At 41.6% G+C, this 15,342-nt stretch overlaps 1 protein-coding gene across 5 annotated transcripts in view; it reads right to left on the reverse strand.

The window, feature by feature from the left end:
* Nucleotides 1-9: 9 nt before the first annotated feature.
* The window catches only part of lactbl1b (lactamase, beta-like 1b), a 32,868-nt gene continuing 17,535 nt past the window's right edge, over nucleotides 10-15,342 (reverse strand). The window contains exons 1-8 of one of the 5 annotated variants that reach the window (XM_058055495.1): nucleotides 11,605-11,764; nucleotides 9,867-9,949; nucleotides 6,623-6,827; nucleotides 4,040-4,146; nucleotides 3,608-3,765; nucleotides 2,618-2,865; nucleotides 2,297-2,402; nucleotides 10-1,484 (exon numbers count right to left, since the gene is read on the reverse strand). In XM_058055495.1, coding sequence (XP_057911478.1) covers nucleotides 506-1,484; nucleotides 2,297-2,402; nucleotides 2,618-2,865; nucleotides 3,608-3,765; nucleotides 4,040-4,146; nucleotides 6,623-6,827; nucleotides 9,867-9,926 — 1,863 coding nt within the window. In that variant the 5' untranslated portion in view covers nucleotides 9,927-9,949; nucleotides 11,605-11,764 and the 3' untranslated portion in view covers nucleotides 10-505. Of the gene's footprint in view, nucleotides 1,485-2,296; nucleotides 2,403-2,617; nucleotides 2,866-3,607; nucleotides 3,766-4,039; nucleotides 4,147-6,622; nucleotides 6,828-6,911; nucleotides 9,807-9,866; nucleotides 9,950-11,604; nucleotides 11,765-15,342 lie in introns of those variants that run through there. The other 4 variants (XM_058055496.1, XM_058055498.1, XM_058055497.1 and 1 more) reach the window with 4 other exon arrangements.

The following is a 15,342-nucleotide window of genomic DNA, read 5'->3' on the forward strand; positions in this document are numbered from 1 at the left end:
ATGCCAAAATGATGCCAAACATAAAAAAATACATTTAATGGTCACAGTTTGACCCTGGAACAGATTATATCACTTTACATTATTTTATGGAGATCACCATAATAGACAGTGTAACTGGAATAAAAACCTCTCTGGCATTCCCACTTAAAAATAAGCATTATTATTTTGTAAAGGAACACCTTCTTGTTTGAATTTACCTTCGGAAAACCTTTGTCACCGACACAAACGGAAAGAATAAGACGGAATTGTACTTGACAACAATTATCCAAGTAAGAAAAGAAAGTCAACGTGTAATCAGCAGAGGTAAAAAAAGACTTTTGTTTTCTTGTGAAGACTCAAAAGGTCAAAGTGATGACAGCAGGAAGGAAATGAAAAGAAACGATAAAATGATTGACAGTGCCGAGCAAAGAAAATGACACACTTTCTTCAAATAACAGCATCCAAATAAATATTTCCATCTGCTCCAACGCCTGCTAACAGCGTCTCCTCACCACATTTCCAAAACTCAGCTGGAGAAGGACGGCTTGCGGGCTATCCGCACCACATTGTACGTGTTCAATCCCGGCGCATCAAACCCGGGCGACAAGCCTCGCTTGTCGTACGTGTAGAAATTAAACAATTGTCCATCCTGGGCCTCCAAGGACACAGACGCCGAACCGACTCTGAGAACGCAAGGGTACTCCCTTTCGAAAACCACCCTGAAGATGCGTTCCACCAGGTAGTTGAGTTTTATCGTCCGGTACTTTTCTGGGATCAGTTCTTCAATTTGAGGGCCAAACTGCTGCATGATCAGAACGCCATCCGACCCGGCTTTGATCTCGTAGAAGGTGATGTTGCTGTAGGTGAAGAAGCCCACGTATGCTTCTGGATTTGGGGGTGCGACAAGCGCCCTCTTGGCCTCCCTGAAGGCATTTTCTACAGCAGGGATGATTTGTTGATAAACTTTGGCCACAACGTCCTGCTGCTGGGACCTGCTCCCAGCCATGAGCACCACTAGACCCAGCTTTAATCGGGGCACTAGTGAGAACGTTGCTGAATAGCCGTCCAGATCGCCATCTTTACGGACCACCTCGTAACCCAACAGCTCATTCACCTCCCACGGCGTCCCTGTTCGGTTGGCGAAGTAGTCTTTATCGCACCTGAAGAGTGGCGTCAACATGATCTTCAAGGAGTCTGGCTCCAGAAGCTTGCGATGATAGGCTCCCAGCAGCATCATAGCGAGCTTGGCCAAATCCGCTGCGGTGGAGAACATCTGGCCTGAAGGCCGGTACCAGCCCAGGTCATAGAGTGGAGCGGGCTTTCCATTGGAGTAGACGCCCACTGCCACTTGACCCTGGAGCCCCGGTGTGATGTCGAAGCCGGTGTCCTCCATACCCAGACGGTCCAGAATGTTGTCTGTGATCCAGCGCTGGTAGTCCACACTGACCACACGCTCGGCCATCACGTGAGCCAACAGCGAGAAGGCCAGGTTGCTGTAGTGACATCTGGAATGAGGGACATGATGCTGAAGAGCAAACTATGCAACACAGAGGAAGTAATACCATAAATATTGTCATTATTATGAGTGTCATTATTTTTTTAACTTCAATAGCTTTGAGTGCATAAGAATTTGGAAAAGACAATATAGCTCTCTTTGACCACATCGGCATGTATTAATAGTCACACAGGCCAAAAAACATGGATTCTGTTTCCCTGTACTCTTCCTCCAGACTCCGGGATCTTGATTTCCAACTAATAGCACAAAACAGCACCAATACAATACAATACAATACAATACAATACAATACAATACAATGGATACTGACCACTTATGATACTTGAAATGCAGCTACTACCACCTTGTGGAGTTAAAAAAAACTACAAAAAAATTGCCTACAGCCACAGCTGTTAATGCATCCATCCATCAATTTTCTAGGCCGCTTATCCTCACTAGGGTTGCATGTATATCACAGGGTGATATAGACAAACAACCATTCACACTCACATTCATACCTATGGACAATTTGGAGTCGCCAGTTAACCTAGCATGCTAACCACTCGCTACCGTACTGCCCGCCACAGCTGTTAATCCAAGTATTAGGGATATTAGGGATAGTCCAATCCAGTACTAAAAATCAGTACTTGACACAAGGAATGTACAGTAACATTTGTAGCCCATATCTAGGACTGGTCTGTGTTTTGTGGTTCTTGCTGTGCTGATTCCAACCTCAGCCCATTCCTTGTAAAGCTTCTCCAAATTTTGGAGACATGAAATCCACTTCTATAAACTACCCAAAAAGGTATCAGTAAATCTCACTTGGTTCCGGGGTCGGCCACAAGCACGTCGTCTTGCAGGAGATTTATCGCAGATTGAGTTTTTCCTTTCCAAAGGAGGTTTGTAGCTCTGAGTCTCCTGGGTAAGCCTTGAGTACAAATAAAGAGATATACAAACACATTTGTATGCTTCAGCACACTTCTTGCCAGTATACTAGCACTCTTCATTCTTAAGCCTTTTACTCCTGGGGTCTTCCCCTGGAAGTAGCCTTTCAATATCTATACTTATCAAAGAGCGTCATGGGAACACATACTGTACTTAGTTTTGCCAGCTCTGCAGTACAATGTTTACTACAAAGTATACCAGAGAGCTGGCTGGCCATCCTGCGAAGCGTCACTGAGGAGGAGCGGATGGGAACCTCGCCGCTGTCCAGAAAGATCAGACCGTCGGTTACGTATTTCAGCTCAGAGTCCCGTGTCTTCCCCATGGGGTTCTTGATTGTGAAGTTCTCCACATATTTTTCCAAAGGATCATCCAAGGAGCTGATTTTCCCGTCCTCCCACAGCCGGTACAACATCAAAGTGGGGAAGATTTTGGATAGGCTAGCGATTCTGAAACAAGAGCAGTGTTTTTCTTTAAATGATGCAATCACAGGTGCAGTACAAATGCCCCTATATTTTATTATATATTGTCAAGGAAATATACTACAGAAAGTAACATTGGATATACTTCAGAGTAGTCACTGTACAGCTTATATAGCAGTATAGATTTGCTATCCACTGAAAATTAGTCAACAAAAAATTTTGTGGCGCAGCACAAAGTGGTGGAAGGAAGCGCAGTTTGTTAGACTGGACTGTGCTGACATGGGCGTGGCGGCGCACCGGGGGAGGAGTCAAAATTTTCAGCTTGGCGCAGTGGTAAGTTTGTGACAAAAAAGGTGTGCTCACCAGTTCGGAACTGGTATTTTCTTGGCGCAGGCGAAGCGCAGCCAGCACAGTGATAAATTGGCTGACAGGTGCACAGTGCAGACATGTCACCAAACCCTCACAGGCAGATTTTTTAGAGTGTCGGGAACATTTCAGTGGGAAAAAAAAATGACAGCAACCGCTATGTAATGTAAACGTCTGAACCCGCATGTACATTTCAGTCAAGAACTATGAAAGTATGATGTCAACTGGGGCCGACTCTACACTGGCGTGGGGGCGGCTTGTCTGCCGAAATCAACATTTTAGACGTGAAAACTCCCACCCCAAAAAAGACCACAGTTCACCCCTCCCCTTAGTAACCATGAGCGCAAATTACTAGCACTACATTGATGTGGATGCAAGGTTGTTCGAATGTTCCATTAGTCACCTGTAGATGGTGTATTCATTGGGGGGTCCTGAAAATGCATCTGAGCTGTTTCTTTTGCCAAAATTGCCGGTCCACAAAACTGTGTCATTGAGGATAACAATAGACGAAAGAGCAGGAAGGCTGATGGGATTGATGCTTTGGCGAAGCAAAACGTCCACCTGCAGGGCAAAACACATTTAGAAGGGGGGGAAATAAACAACTTTAATCCTGCAGTGGAAAACAAATTTCAGTTTTTATCAACCTGAGTTATTTGGAACCATTCTTTTACACAATAGAAAGGAGTGATTGCAGCACACGGATCACTGCCTGCCTGGGCTGCCACTTTCCACATCTTTAATCTCCTTCTGGGTGCTACGGCTACACTGATGATGCTGTGAAGGATTATCAGTGCAGCCTGGTGGATACACACACTGCTTTAAAATGTCTTCTTACCTTTTCAAGAGCGTCTTTCAAACTGGGAATGGGATGTTGCAGCGGTAGAGGCTCAGGGAAGCGAGGACACCTCATCTCTGATTTAGAGTTGCGGGCCAGAACCTCATCTGGACGGGAAGAAGGGAAAATCAGATGAACGTTAGTATGTTTTATTATACCCAAGAGACATTCTAAGTTGCAAAGTTTGTGTCTCTCATTCTCTAAATATGTTCTACTTTTGAAAAACTTCTCTAAATGCAAACCTACCGCTCAAAAGTTTGGGATTACTTGAAAATTTTTGAGATATGGCTTATTCTTGGCAATCCTGCATCGTTTTTCTGTCCTTGTTAGACCCAGTTTGTGCTGCTCTCTGAAGGGAGTAGTTAACAGCATGGTGAGAATTTTTAGTTTTAGTTTAGATTTTTAGATAGCTTTTCTAATCATCTATTAGCCTTATAAAATGATGAACTTGGATTAGCAGCCATACCAGGAGATTGATGCAGAGGACTGACAGTTGTTGATAGTAGGCCTCTGCAAAAATGTACATCCTTCTTTGAAAATCATCTGATTCATTTTAATTGTTTGTGAAATGGAAAAAAAATTGTTTGTGAAATGCATGAAAATGTTTTTCTTTGGAAAACAAAGACATTTGCAAGTGATCCCAAACTTTTGAGCGGTAGTGTAATAGTCGGTAACTGCTTGAAGATGAAATCAACCAAATCATTGCAGTATAGTGCAACTTGACACTCAGCTATGTCACTACTTGCTGAGGCACATTTATCACTATCAGTAAATCAGTAAATATTTCTGGAAGAATTTGAATATCTGAATATCTGGTCCAGATCATGCTCCGTTTGCTCCAGTCATTTTGTAAAAGGTTGTCCCTGTGTCGTTGTGATGAGATAAAAACAAAAAATAAAGTACAGTCTGGAATATAATGAACTTTGAATGAAAAAAATATCCTCAGTCGGGAACTTGGAAATCCTTTATAAATTATGCAAAACTGTAAAAACTTTAAAGCCCCCTGGGCCACCACTTTGATGTGATTATAGAATAATCCAATGCCCAAATAATGCGATCTAATGGGCATATAATCAGTATACAAAACTGTGTTGAGACCAGCCATGTTGTTTGGTCTAGAGATAGTGCCACTGAGGAAAAGACAGGAAGCAGAACTGGAGGTAGCAGAGATGAGGATGCTGAGGTTCTCATTGGGAGTGACCAGGATGGATAGGATCAGGAAAGAGTACATCAGAGGGACATTACATGTTAGAGGCCTTGGAGATAAAGTCAGAGAGGCTGGACTGAGATGGTTGGAACATGTCCACAGGAGAGATAGTCAATATATTGGTAGAAGGATACTGGAGGTGCTGAAGGAGGTTTATGGATGTAGTGAAGGAGGACATGAGAGTAGTTAGTGTGAAAGATGCAGAAGACAGGGTTGGATGAAGGCAGTTGATTTTCTGTGGCATCCCCTGAAGGCAAAAGCCGAAAGAGAAAAAAGAAGAAGAATCGTCCGAAAAATTATCCCATCATACCTTCATTGATGTTATGAAATAGAAAGTGGATGAAGTATTATCCAATTTGCATTTTCAATCTGAAGACGTAATAATGAATGGGGCCCATATGGCTCTCATCTTTCTGCATTAATGTCAGCACACATCTCACGCGCATGAGGAGTCATACGGGGATGACATGAATACAAAGAGCATCCATCACCGGTCTTATACTTCCATGCCTTCATTGCATTGAATTGAACATTTAGCAATTAAACAGAGGTACTGTACAAATAAAGAGAGACATGACAGCTAATCAGTGGTTATGTTATGATGATTGACTGCATTTGTAACTGAAACTACAGCCTATGACCGTGCAGAAAGGTGGGACTTGAACAGAAAGTCAAGTCAAAGCAAAGCAAGGAATATGTGTTGACGCATGCCAGGAGACTGCTTTTAAGAGGTTTCAAAAAGTGGGAATGCACTTAGCGATGTTCCGATCAGGATTTTACGCTACTGAAACTGATCCCGATAATCCATGAGTGAAATTGGCCTATACCGATACCAACACCAATCACATCAGTCAGTCGTCACAAATCATCCAGAGTTCGATGTAGCCCCGCACACAACAAAAGTTCCTCCTGCACCATAGTGTCTGCATACTGCCAAATCCGTACTGCGGCGGGTACTCATACTCAAATTTTGCCCACATTCGCAAGTGCATCGGGTTGGGACGGATTCTTTCGCTGTTACCTGACGGATGATCACATCACAAGCCTCAAACCCACCACAACATGCCAAGTGTTTGGCGCCAAATGCCGCACCAATGTAAATCTTTTCAAAGCACCACCCCAGTGAGACATTTTTGAGGAACTTTTTGCGGTGTGCAAAGGACAGTAATCTGTGTTCCTTTAAAGCAAGTATCGGCCGATGTCAACACTGATATCGGCCAATACCGATCCGTGGCCGATCGATCGGAACACCCCTACTGTACAGTATTTTTGAAAAGCTATGACAGAGCGAAGCTATGAAATCCAAAGAGTGATGTGGGGGCTATTTTTTGTATTTTAAAATGTTTGTGTTGCTCCTTGTAGCCGTTTGCACTTACCGGGCTGAACCTTTGGAAGCTGATATTGCCAAAAGAAGCATCCGGTCATGACCACCGACAGCACCAGGAAGAACACCAAACCCACTTGGGTCCATTTCACCTTCATCTTCTTGGTTTTTGTGCTATCTTGGAATTGGACACTTGGAGCAGGGGCAGCGGGAGCAGCAGGAGCGACGGGAGCAGGGGGAGCGACGGGAGGAGTTGTCTTGAATGGAAAAACACATCATTTAACTAGTCAGTTTTGGTCCAAATGTCCGGAAATCTCAAATTCATCGCACATTGCACTCACCACCTGATTCTCAAGAGATGAGAGCGGTATGGACGAGATTTACCACTGACACAGAAATCTCCTTACCACTCAATCAGCCTCCTAAACATGATTCCGCTCTTAGTCCACCACAAAGGAAAACGCTATACCCAAAGGCAATATCAGTGTCCCATGTCGGTCTTGTTCAGCAAGACAAAAGGCACAAACATGCTCTCTCATGTCTGATTTCTCTAGAACCGTGCTGTAATCTGAGGACCGGCACCGCTCTTCCCATCACAATTCAATTTCCTCTTCTGTGGCTCCAGTCTGTTGACATCATAATCCCCAGATTTACTCCACCAAAGCGGTCAGAGGGGAAATCTTAATCCCTAATCCCTGTGAATCACTTCACTTCAGTCCAGTCTGTAGAGTGTATCCCACAAGATGGAACGCTTGGGCCAACATTTTGGGTTCAGACAGGGTGCCATCAGGCAGAAGATGTGCCAAAAATTGTTGAGGCCAAAAAGGGAATGAAAGAATATGACATAGCAAAAATAATAAAGTACACGATAACCCCATGAATGTGTATAGAATACAAACCTCATATTGTAACCTCCAACCACAACCACAACCTTATATCCTATCTAGGATATGGTGCCCATATCTTGTTAGTCTATGGTAATGGTAAGGGTAATGGTTTTATTTCATTTGAACATGCATCAGATTACAATTGAATGCATCACATAATCAGTTCACAGTTCCACATGTCCAAAAGGAGTAGGAAGAAGCAAAGCTTATTAAGTCTTATCCTTCCATTTGGTATTTTTGCAATCAGTAACTGTTACATTTGTTCACTTCCTGCCTTTCTAATACAATTTAAGTTTTTTTTTTACTTATTTTTATTTATTTTGTATTTATTTTATTAATTTTTTTAATTTTTTAATATATTTTTCATTTTCCTTCTTTTTTGTCACGTACCGAAGTACGAGGTGATATGATACAATCAGTAACTGTCACATTTGTTCACTTCCTGCCTTTCTAATATAATTTAAGTTTTTTAAATTGATTTTTATTTATTTATTTTTTTTAATATATTTTTAAATTTTCTCATTTTTTGTCACGTACCGAAGTACGAGGTGATATGACCATACCATGACATAATGGGTACCATAGTAACTGTCAATATGGTAATAGTTTTACTTCATTTGAACATGCATCAGATTACAATTGAATGCATCACATAATCAGTTCACAGTTCCACATGTCCAAAAGGAGTAGGAAGAAGCAAAGCTTATTAAATCCTACCCCTCCATCTGGTACTTTTACAATCAGTAACTGTTACATTTGTTCACTTCATGCTTTCCGAATATAGTATAAGTCTAATGAACAAGAAGCACAGTGCCTCAATAAATCAAATATCCAACATTTTGACCTCAGCTTCTTTTGGTATCTTATGTCAGATATCCAAAAACAGACTGCACAATAAATCCTAAAAAAATCAGAAATGGCATCAGTGTGTCGTACTGACAAGCACTGATTGAAACCCTGGCTACTGATGTACACTGTATGTGGGTCAGTCCTACAATTTGTATTCTCATCACATTACATGGTGTCGTTTGTGGAAAAACAATCACATTTCAATTTGAACAATCACAGTATGATAAAAAGGGATGAATTAATAAAAGATGATTGAGTTAACTTTGGATGTCGGAAACAAAGTAATGTTTGATTCCGACATCCATTTTCTGTGCCACGTATCCTCACTAGGGTAGCGGGTATGCTGGATCCTATGCCAGCTTTCTTCGGGTGAGAGGCGTGGTACACCCTGTACTGTTTGCCAGGGTCAGATTTTTTTGTTTTTGTTTGTGATGCAAATGTATTATGATTTTGAACGCACATTGTTTTTTTTAGAAGGCAAACTCTTGATTTAACTGTCCTCAGCAACTAGCTGGAACTACTTTCTTAGCAATCCATGTGCAATATTAAGGGCTCTAAATGCAATATACTAAGTTCTATGTGAAGTATTTCCATAATGCCTCATATTAACTCTCTAACAAGATCTCAGTGTATAGACTGGTCATATATCTCATCTCGTCTCATATTATCCACATACTGTATTGTATATAACTCTGGGAAAAACTGTTGATTTTTGTTAATACTTGGGTCGTTTATATTGTTTATTTTTCTATATTGTGTATTTTGTACTGCTTAACTGACTTTGTACTCTTGCTGCTGTGCAATACAACTTTCCCCACTGAGGGACGAATAAAGGCATATCTTAATCTATCTTAATCTTAATCTTAGCACCAAAATCTGACCAGAACTGTTGACGGACTTCACTGCTTATGGGGGTGTCATACACCTTCATGTCAAAAGATCCGAACTACATCATTATCCAACATTAAACATATTGGAGAATATTGGACAATAAAATATCAGAAATGTTATATGAGAGGGTCTTGCACGACTCGGTGAAAGGTGCTTGTCACTGCAGTATTTCCATTAAAAAGTAACATTCCTCAGACAATATTTCCAGCTCTACTGTGCTTCCGGTCTCTGCTGCAGATGGTCTGGATGGGAATGGATGTTATTCATGGCTCTAAGCCGGATTTAAGTGACCAGCAACGATCATATCTGTCCTGAGATGATTTATGTGGCCCCTCTGCTCGCAGTGTTGATAGAAGATGACGTGACCTGCCATGTAATTAATTCACAAAAGTGTTATCAGCATTAAAAATCTTGGTATTATATTGAATTTTACTGTGGCAGCGTGTTGGCTCGGGCTTCATCACAAGATATTAGTGGTTTATGCAAAGCACGCTCATATAAAAAGTGTTCAGACGATTAAAAAGGTAGTGCTGTGAGATGGGTGGGAAATGAAGTGAAAAGCAAGCAGCTGCTGATCGGGTTACGTAATCTATGATAGCATACCCGCACACACACACACATGCAGATTCTCACGAGTGCACAAGCACACACACACACACACCTCTTTACCTGCGCTTGTAAGCCATCTACAGAGGCCTCCCTGAGGACTTTACTCCCGGCCTTGCCCATGCTTCCAACTCAGCAGATGTTACCTGACGCACAAACACACAAAAAGTTCCCATTTGCATGCATTTCATATTGTTGTGAGATGGTGCGTTGACAGACTCGTGAACACCCGGCACGCATCACCCTGGATCGAGAAACACAACTGGAGATGGTTGTCCTCATCTGCTATCAAACAGGGTAACACACAACGACTGTATGAGTCACTGTGTGGGAACACACAAGGTTGCAGAGCTTTGGAAAAGATTGTTAATACAGTAAATACTTCCACAGTTGCGGTGCGCAATAGGGGTCCAATACTGACTCATTGAAGCAAACATTGACTTTTTATGCTATTACTGGAGACTACTTTATTCTCAGGAAAACTGGCTTTTCAGCCACAAATTCCTAATGGGAAGTCAGATGTATTAATTCCTAATTATAGTGGAAATGTTTCAACCAAAGCGCCAGAAATATGCTTAGATGTTTGTCATTAAATTATGCTAATTTTCATCCCTTCTAGAGAGCAGCTACACAAGATAACCCACACAGTGACGAAACACAGCGGAGTAGACGTGCCTGAAATACATTAAAACGGACCGTTTTCGCAGGAACCACAAACCCAAAGAAATACAGCTGAATAGGTGCACATTCTGGAAGATCTATAAAGCTTTGTGTGCTGGTTATTGTGTGTAGCTGCTCTATAGGGGTCCACAACTCAATACAAAGGGCTGAAGTATGTGCATAATAGGTCCCCTTGTACAGCGACTGAGTGGTTAGCATGCAGACCTCACAGCGAGGAGACCCGAGTTCAATTCCACCCTCGGCCATCTCTGTGTTGAGTTTGCATGTTCTCCCCGTGCATGCTTGGGTTTTCTCCGGGTACTCCGGTTTCCTCCCACATTCCAAAAACATGCTAGGTTAATTGGCGACTCCAAATTGTCCACAGGTATGAATGTGAGTGTGAATGGTTGTTTGTCTATATGTGCTCTGTGATTGGCTGGCCACCAGTCCAGGGTGTACCCTGCCTCTTGCCTGCAGACAGCTGCGATAGACTGTGGACAATTTGGAGTCACCAATTAACCTAGCATGTTTTTGGAATGTGGGAAGAAACTGGAATACCCGGAGAAAACCCATGCACGCAAAACATGCAAACCCCACACAGAGATGCTCAAGTAAAGAATCAAACCCAGGTCTTCCTGATCTCCTGACTGTGTGGCCAACATGCAAACCACTTTGGTCACCGTGCGGCCCCAGACCCAGTGCATTTAATTTTAATGTATCATTAAACATTTACTACGTTCCAGTCAGATCTTGCCCTTGATGAACCCACAATAGAGCATTGCTCCATCCATAAAATGTGTTTTCTAATGCAGACCACACATAACCTCATCCGTTAGTCACATAAACAATGATGGCATTAATGAGATCCAGAATTACCGGTAATGCGTGCAAAACTGGAGTCATGATAATAAACAAGATGTCAGATGTAAACACAGCTGTAATTTACAGGACAATAATTCTACATGATGGCTATAGAGCTAGAAATCACAATGAAACAATCACAATGTGCTTCCCCTTGTCCAAATAAACAGTAATGGAGCATAAGACTATTTGCAGCCGTGTTATATAAGCATCAATGAGTCAAATGTCTTCATTTTAGGCCACAATGTGCCCGATAGCCATTAGCTCCCCGTGCACCTACCTCAGGGTCAATCAGTCACGCTTGTTTCTACTCCTGATCGACACGGTCGAGGTAAAAAAAAAAAAAGAAAATCAAATTTATATTCCGTTTTGCTTCTGTTCTGATGATGAGAGCTCGGGATGCTCTCCTGACAGATGTTGGTATCATAGTTATGACTAAATCCGACTTGTATCAAACCCAGCATTCTGGATTAAGCAGCACAGCCAATGGCCACATCTGCCATTGCACTAAAATGTGTAGCGCCCTTTTCCTGTGTGGCTTAGCAGTGTGTGGGTTTTTAGTTCACATTTTGGAACGATTGAATGAAAAATTTTAAAAAATAAGTTCCGTTAATTATATGATTTTGTTTACATCCTACAAAGCACACGGAATAAAATCTTGGTTTCATCAGATCAGAGAATCTTTTTTCTCACAGTTTGAGGTCCATTAGCTGATTTTTAATATTCATTCATTCATTTTCTACCGCTTTTCCTCACAAGGGTTGCGGGGGGTGCTGGAGCCTATCCCAGCTGTCTTCGGGCGAGAGGCGGGGTACACCCTGGACTGGTGGCCAGCCAATCACAGGGCACATATAGACAAACAACCATTCACACTCACATTCATACCTATGGACAATTTGGAGTGGCCAATTAACCTAGCATGTTTTTGGAATGTGGGAGGAAACCGGAGTACCCGGAGAAAACCCACGTATGCATGGGAAGAACATGCAAACTCCACACAGAGATGGCCGAGGGTGGAATTGAACCCTGGTCTCCTAGCTGTGAGGTCAGCGCGCTAACCACTCGACCGTCGTGCCGCCCTGATTTTTAATATATTTTTTAAATTTTCAAAGTAGTCTTGTTTTCACAGAGATTCTTAGTGCAAACAGTTGCCCCCAGTAACAAAAGTCCAGTAATATGCTTGGATTTTGTCATTATATTATGCTAATATTCGCAGCTACACAAGATAACCCACACCGTGACGAAACACAGCAGAGTGGACGTGCCTGGAGTCGAGCCGTGGCTGGAATACATTAAAAAGGACCGTTTTCGCAGAAACCACAAACCCCAAAGAAATACCGCTGAATAGGTGCAGATTCTGGAAGCTCTATAAAGCTTTGTGTGCTGGTTATTGTGTGTAGCTGCTCTATAGGAATCCACAACTCAATACAAAGGGCCGAAAGATGAGCATATCAGGTCCCCTTGTGAGTGGTTAGCGCGCAGGCCTCACAGCTAGGAGACCCGAGTTCAATTCCAAACTCGGCCATCTCTGTGTGGAGTTTGCATGTTCTCCCCGTGCATGCATGGGTTTTCTCCGGGTACTCCGGTTTCCTCCCACATTCCAAAAACATGCTAGATTAATTGGCGACTCCAAATTGTCCATAGGTATGAATGCGAGTGTGAATGGTTGTTTGTCTATATGTGCCCTGTGATTGGTTGGTGACCAGTCATGGTTGTACCCCGCCTCTCGCCCAAAGACAGCTGGGATAGGCTCCAGCACCCCCCACAACCCTCAAGAGCATAAGCAGTAGAAAATGAATGAATGAATGGTTATAGGAATATTTCATGCTGTCATATGCACACAGATCGGGGACTCGGGTTGGATCTAATCGCCCGTGGCAACAGTAATATTCATGTCCGACATGCTGTAGGAGTCACTTTAGGAGCATGACACTTTGGATTTAGTCTAAAAAAAAAAAAAAACCCAAACTAATTGACTGGTCTCTTGCACTTTCATCAGAGATGGGTGAGTGCGGATTAATATGCAGGCAGGCGACACACTTAAGTGCACATGGCTTAGTATGCAGAGTCGCAGGCTTAACGCAAGCTGTTGTGTTCACTGCCTCTCATCCACAAGATCTCCAGTGACATGTCTGATAGCTTAGTTCAACCATGGACAGCATTATCACGTACACACAACAGTTACTATATATAACATTAACAGCATATTAAACGTGTACAAATATGATACAAAGAACGATAAATCCCTTTCCATTTTCTCATTCTATATGCGACACATTTGCCGTCTCCTTTTAAATATGGATCCTGCATAATGTATGATTGTATAAGACCTTTTCCATTATTGTAGTAGCCCCCTGTCGATAATCCTCTCATGAGCAAAACTGACTACTAGCATTTGTTTTATATCAACAAATCAAGCCTGCTGTGCTTTCAATATTAAGAGGATGTTTTGAGTCCAAGCACTTAACACGGACAAGGGCCGTTTTGGAAATCCAAAGAACTATAAATAGGTGCAGATTCTGGAAGATTTATAAAGCTTTTTATGCGGGTTATTGTGTGTAGCAGCTCTATAGGAGTCCACAACTCAATACAAAGGGATAGAGATAATGTAATGTATGATAATGTGTCATTATTGCTGCCTTGTGACCGGAATACTATCACTATTTCTAAATGTTTTTACTAATTTTAGACCATAGTCATTTATTAAACTATTATGGATACCGCATAATTAAACTGCAATATTGTACTTGTAAACATTTAATTAAGCTGTGCAGTTGTACATAGTTAAGGTGAGTGTAAATAACACTTGAATCAACCTGAAGGGCACACTGCTTTGGCAACAGTGGCCTCTAGTGGACAAAGTGAGCAACCACAACAGTGTATCTCAAATCTTTGTCAGTGCAGTTTTATACTGCAGTTTAAATATCAGATGACAGCATTGATACATGGATGTACAGTATATTCTTAGAATTAAAATGTATGGGAATTCATTAAAATATCATTCATTCACTTAATTAACTTTTTTTTTCTCAAAATGAATATATTTACATGTTTTTCTCATCAAATAGTATCATATTGTGTTCATGTTGAAATCAGTGTAACTGTGTATGGACATTTAGGACCAATACAAATGAGTGCTTTTAAATGAGGGTCAGTGATAACTTTCTGTCATGACAGTACCACACCCTCGCCACTAGGTGGTGATAAAATTGCATTAATGTTTTTACATTCATTTTGAACCTCATTCCAGTTTAAATGACAGGTCTTAATGGGAGAATGTGGCTGAATTACAACAATTTTGCAAAGATGAGTGGGTAAAAATTCCTTTAGAGACCAATTGCAAATTATCACAAACGTTTAATTGCTGCTGTTATTATATTTAGGGGGCAATCACTTTTTTAGGTTTGGATTCATTTTCTCTTTTTATAATAAAAAGTTTCACTCAAAAAATGCATTTTCTCATTGACTAATGTTTCAATTTGTTTGATGATCACAGAGTTTTTCACACCAGCGCTCTTTCCTGCAATACGATACTATATAAAAGTTGTATCAAACAATACTTTAGTTCTAAATTTAATTTCAGTTAAGTTGCAAATTCTTGCTAAAACCGGCTCTTATGTAAGGCCGATTGCAATCAAACCACAAACGCCATAGCAGAGTGGTGCAGCGTTCATGGCAAGAAAGCAGTCAGCAACCCAACTCAGAGGGGAAAAGCGGGTAAAGAACCGATCACCAGAACCTACTCGCGCATGAGGAGCTGTCATGTGACATACAATTACAAAATCACTCTAATCCGCCATGTTTTTCTCATTTGCTTTTTTGGAACTGTCTGGAGTATCCTCTGAAGGTCAGCTGGGATATTATAACTATCACTCTAGTCTGAGGCCTGTTATTAGGGCAAACGCTCTTAAGCCTCTCAAACCTCAAACCTCAAGTTCAAGAGTTTTTTTTTTTTTTAAAGCGAAAAGAAAGATCTACTAAAGAGGAGCTGGAATTTCAGAAAAGTTATATTCCCCCT

This window comes from Doryrhamphus excisus, chromosome 18, assembly GCF_030265055.1.
Source record: "Doryrhamphus excisus isolate RoL2022-K1 chromosome 18, RoL_Dexc_1.0, whole genome shotgun sequence".
In the NCBI taxonomy this organism is placed as follows: domain Eukaryota; kingdom Metazoa; phylum Chordata; class Actinopteri; order Syngnathiformes; family Syngnathidae; genus Doryrhamphus; species Doryrhamphus excisus.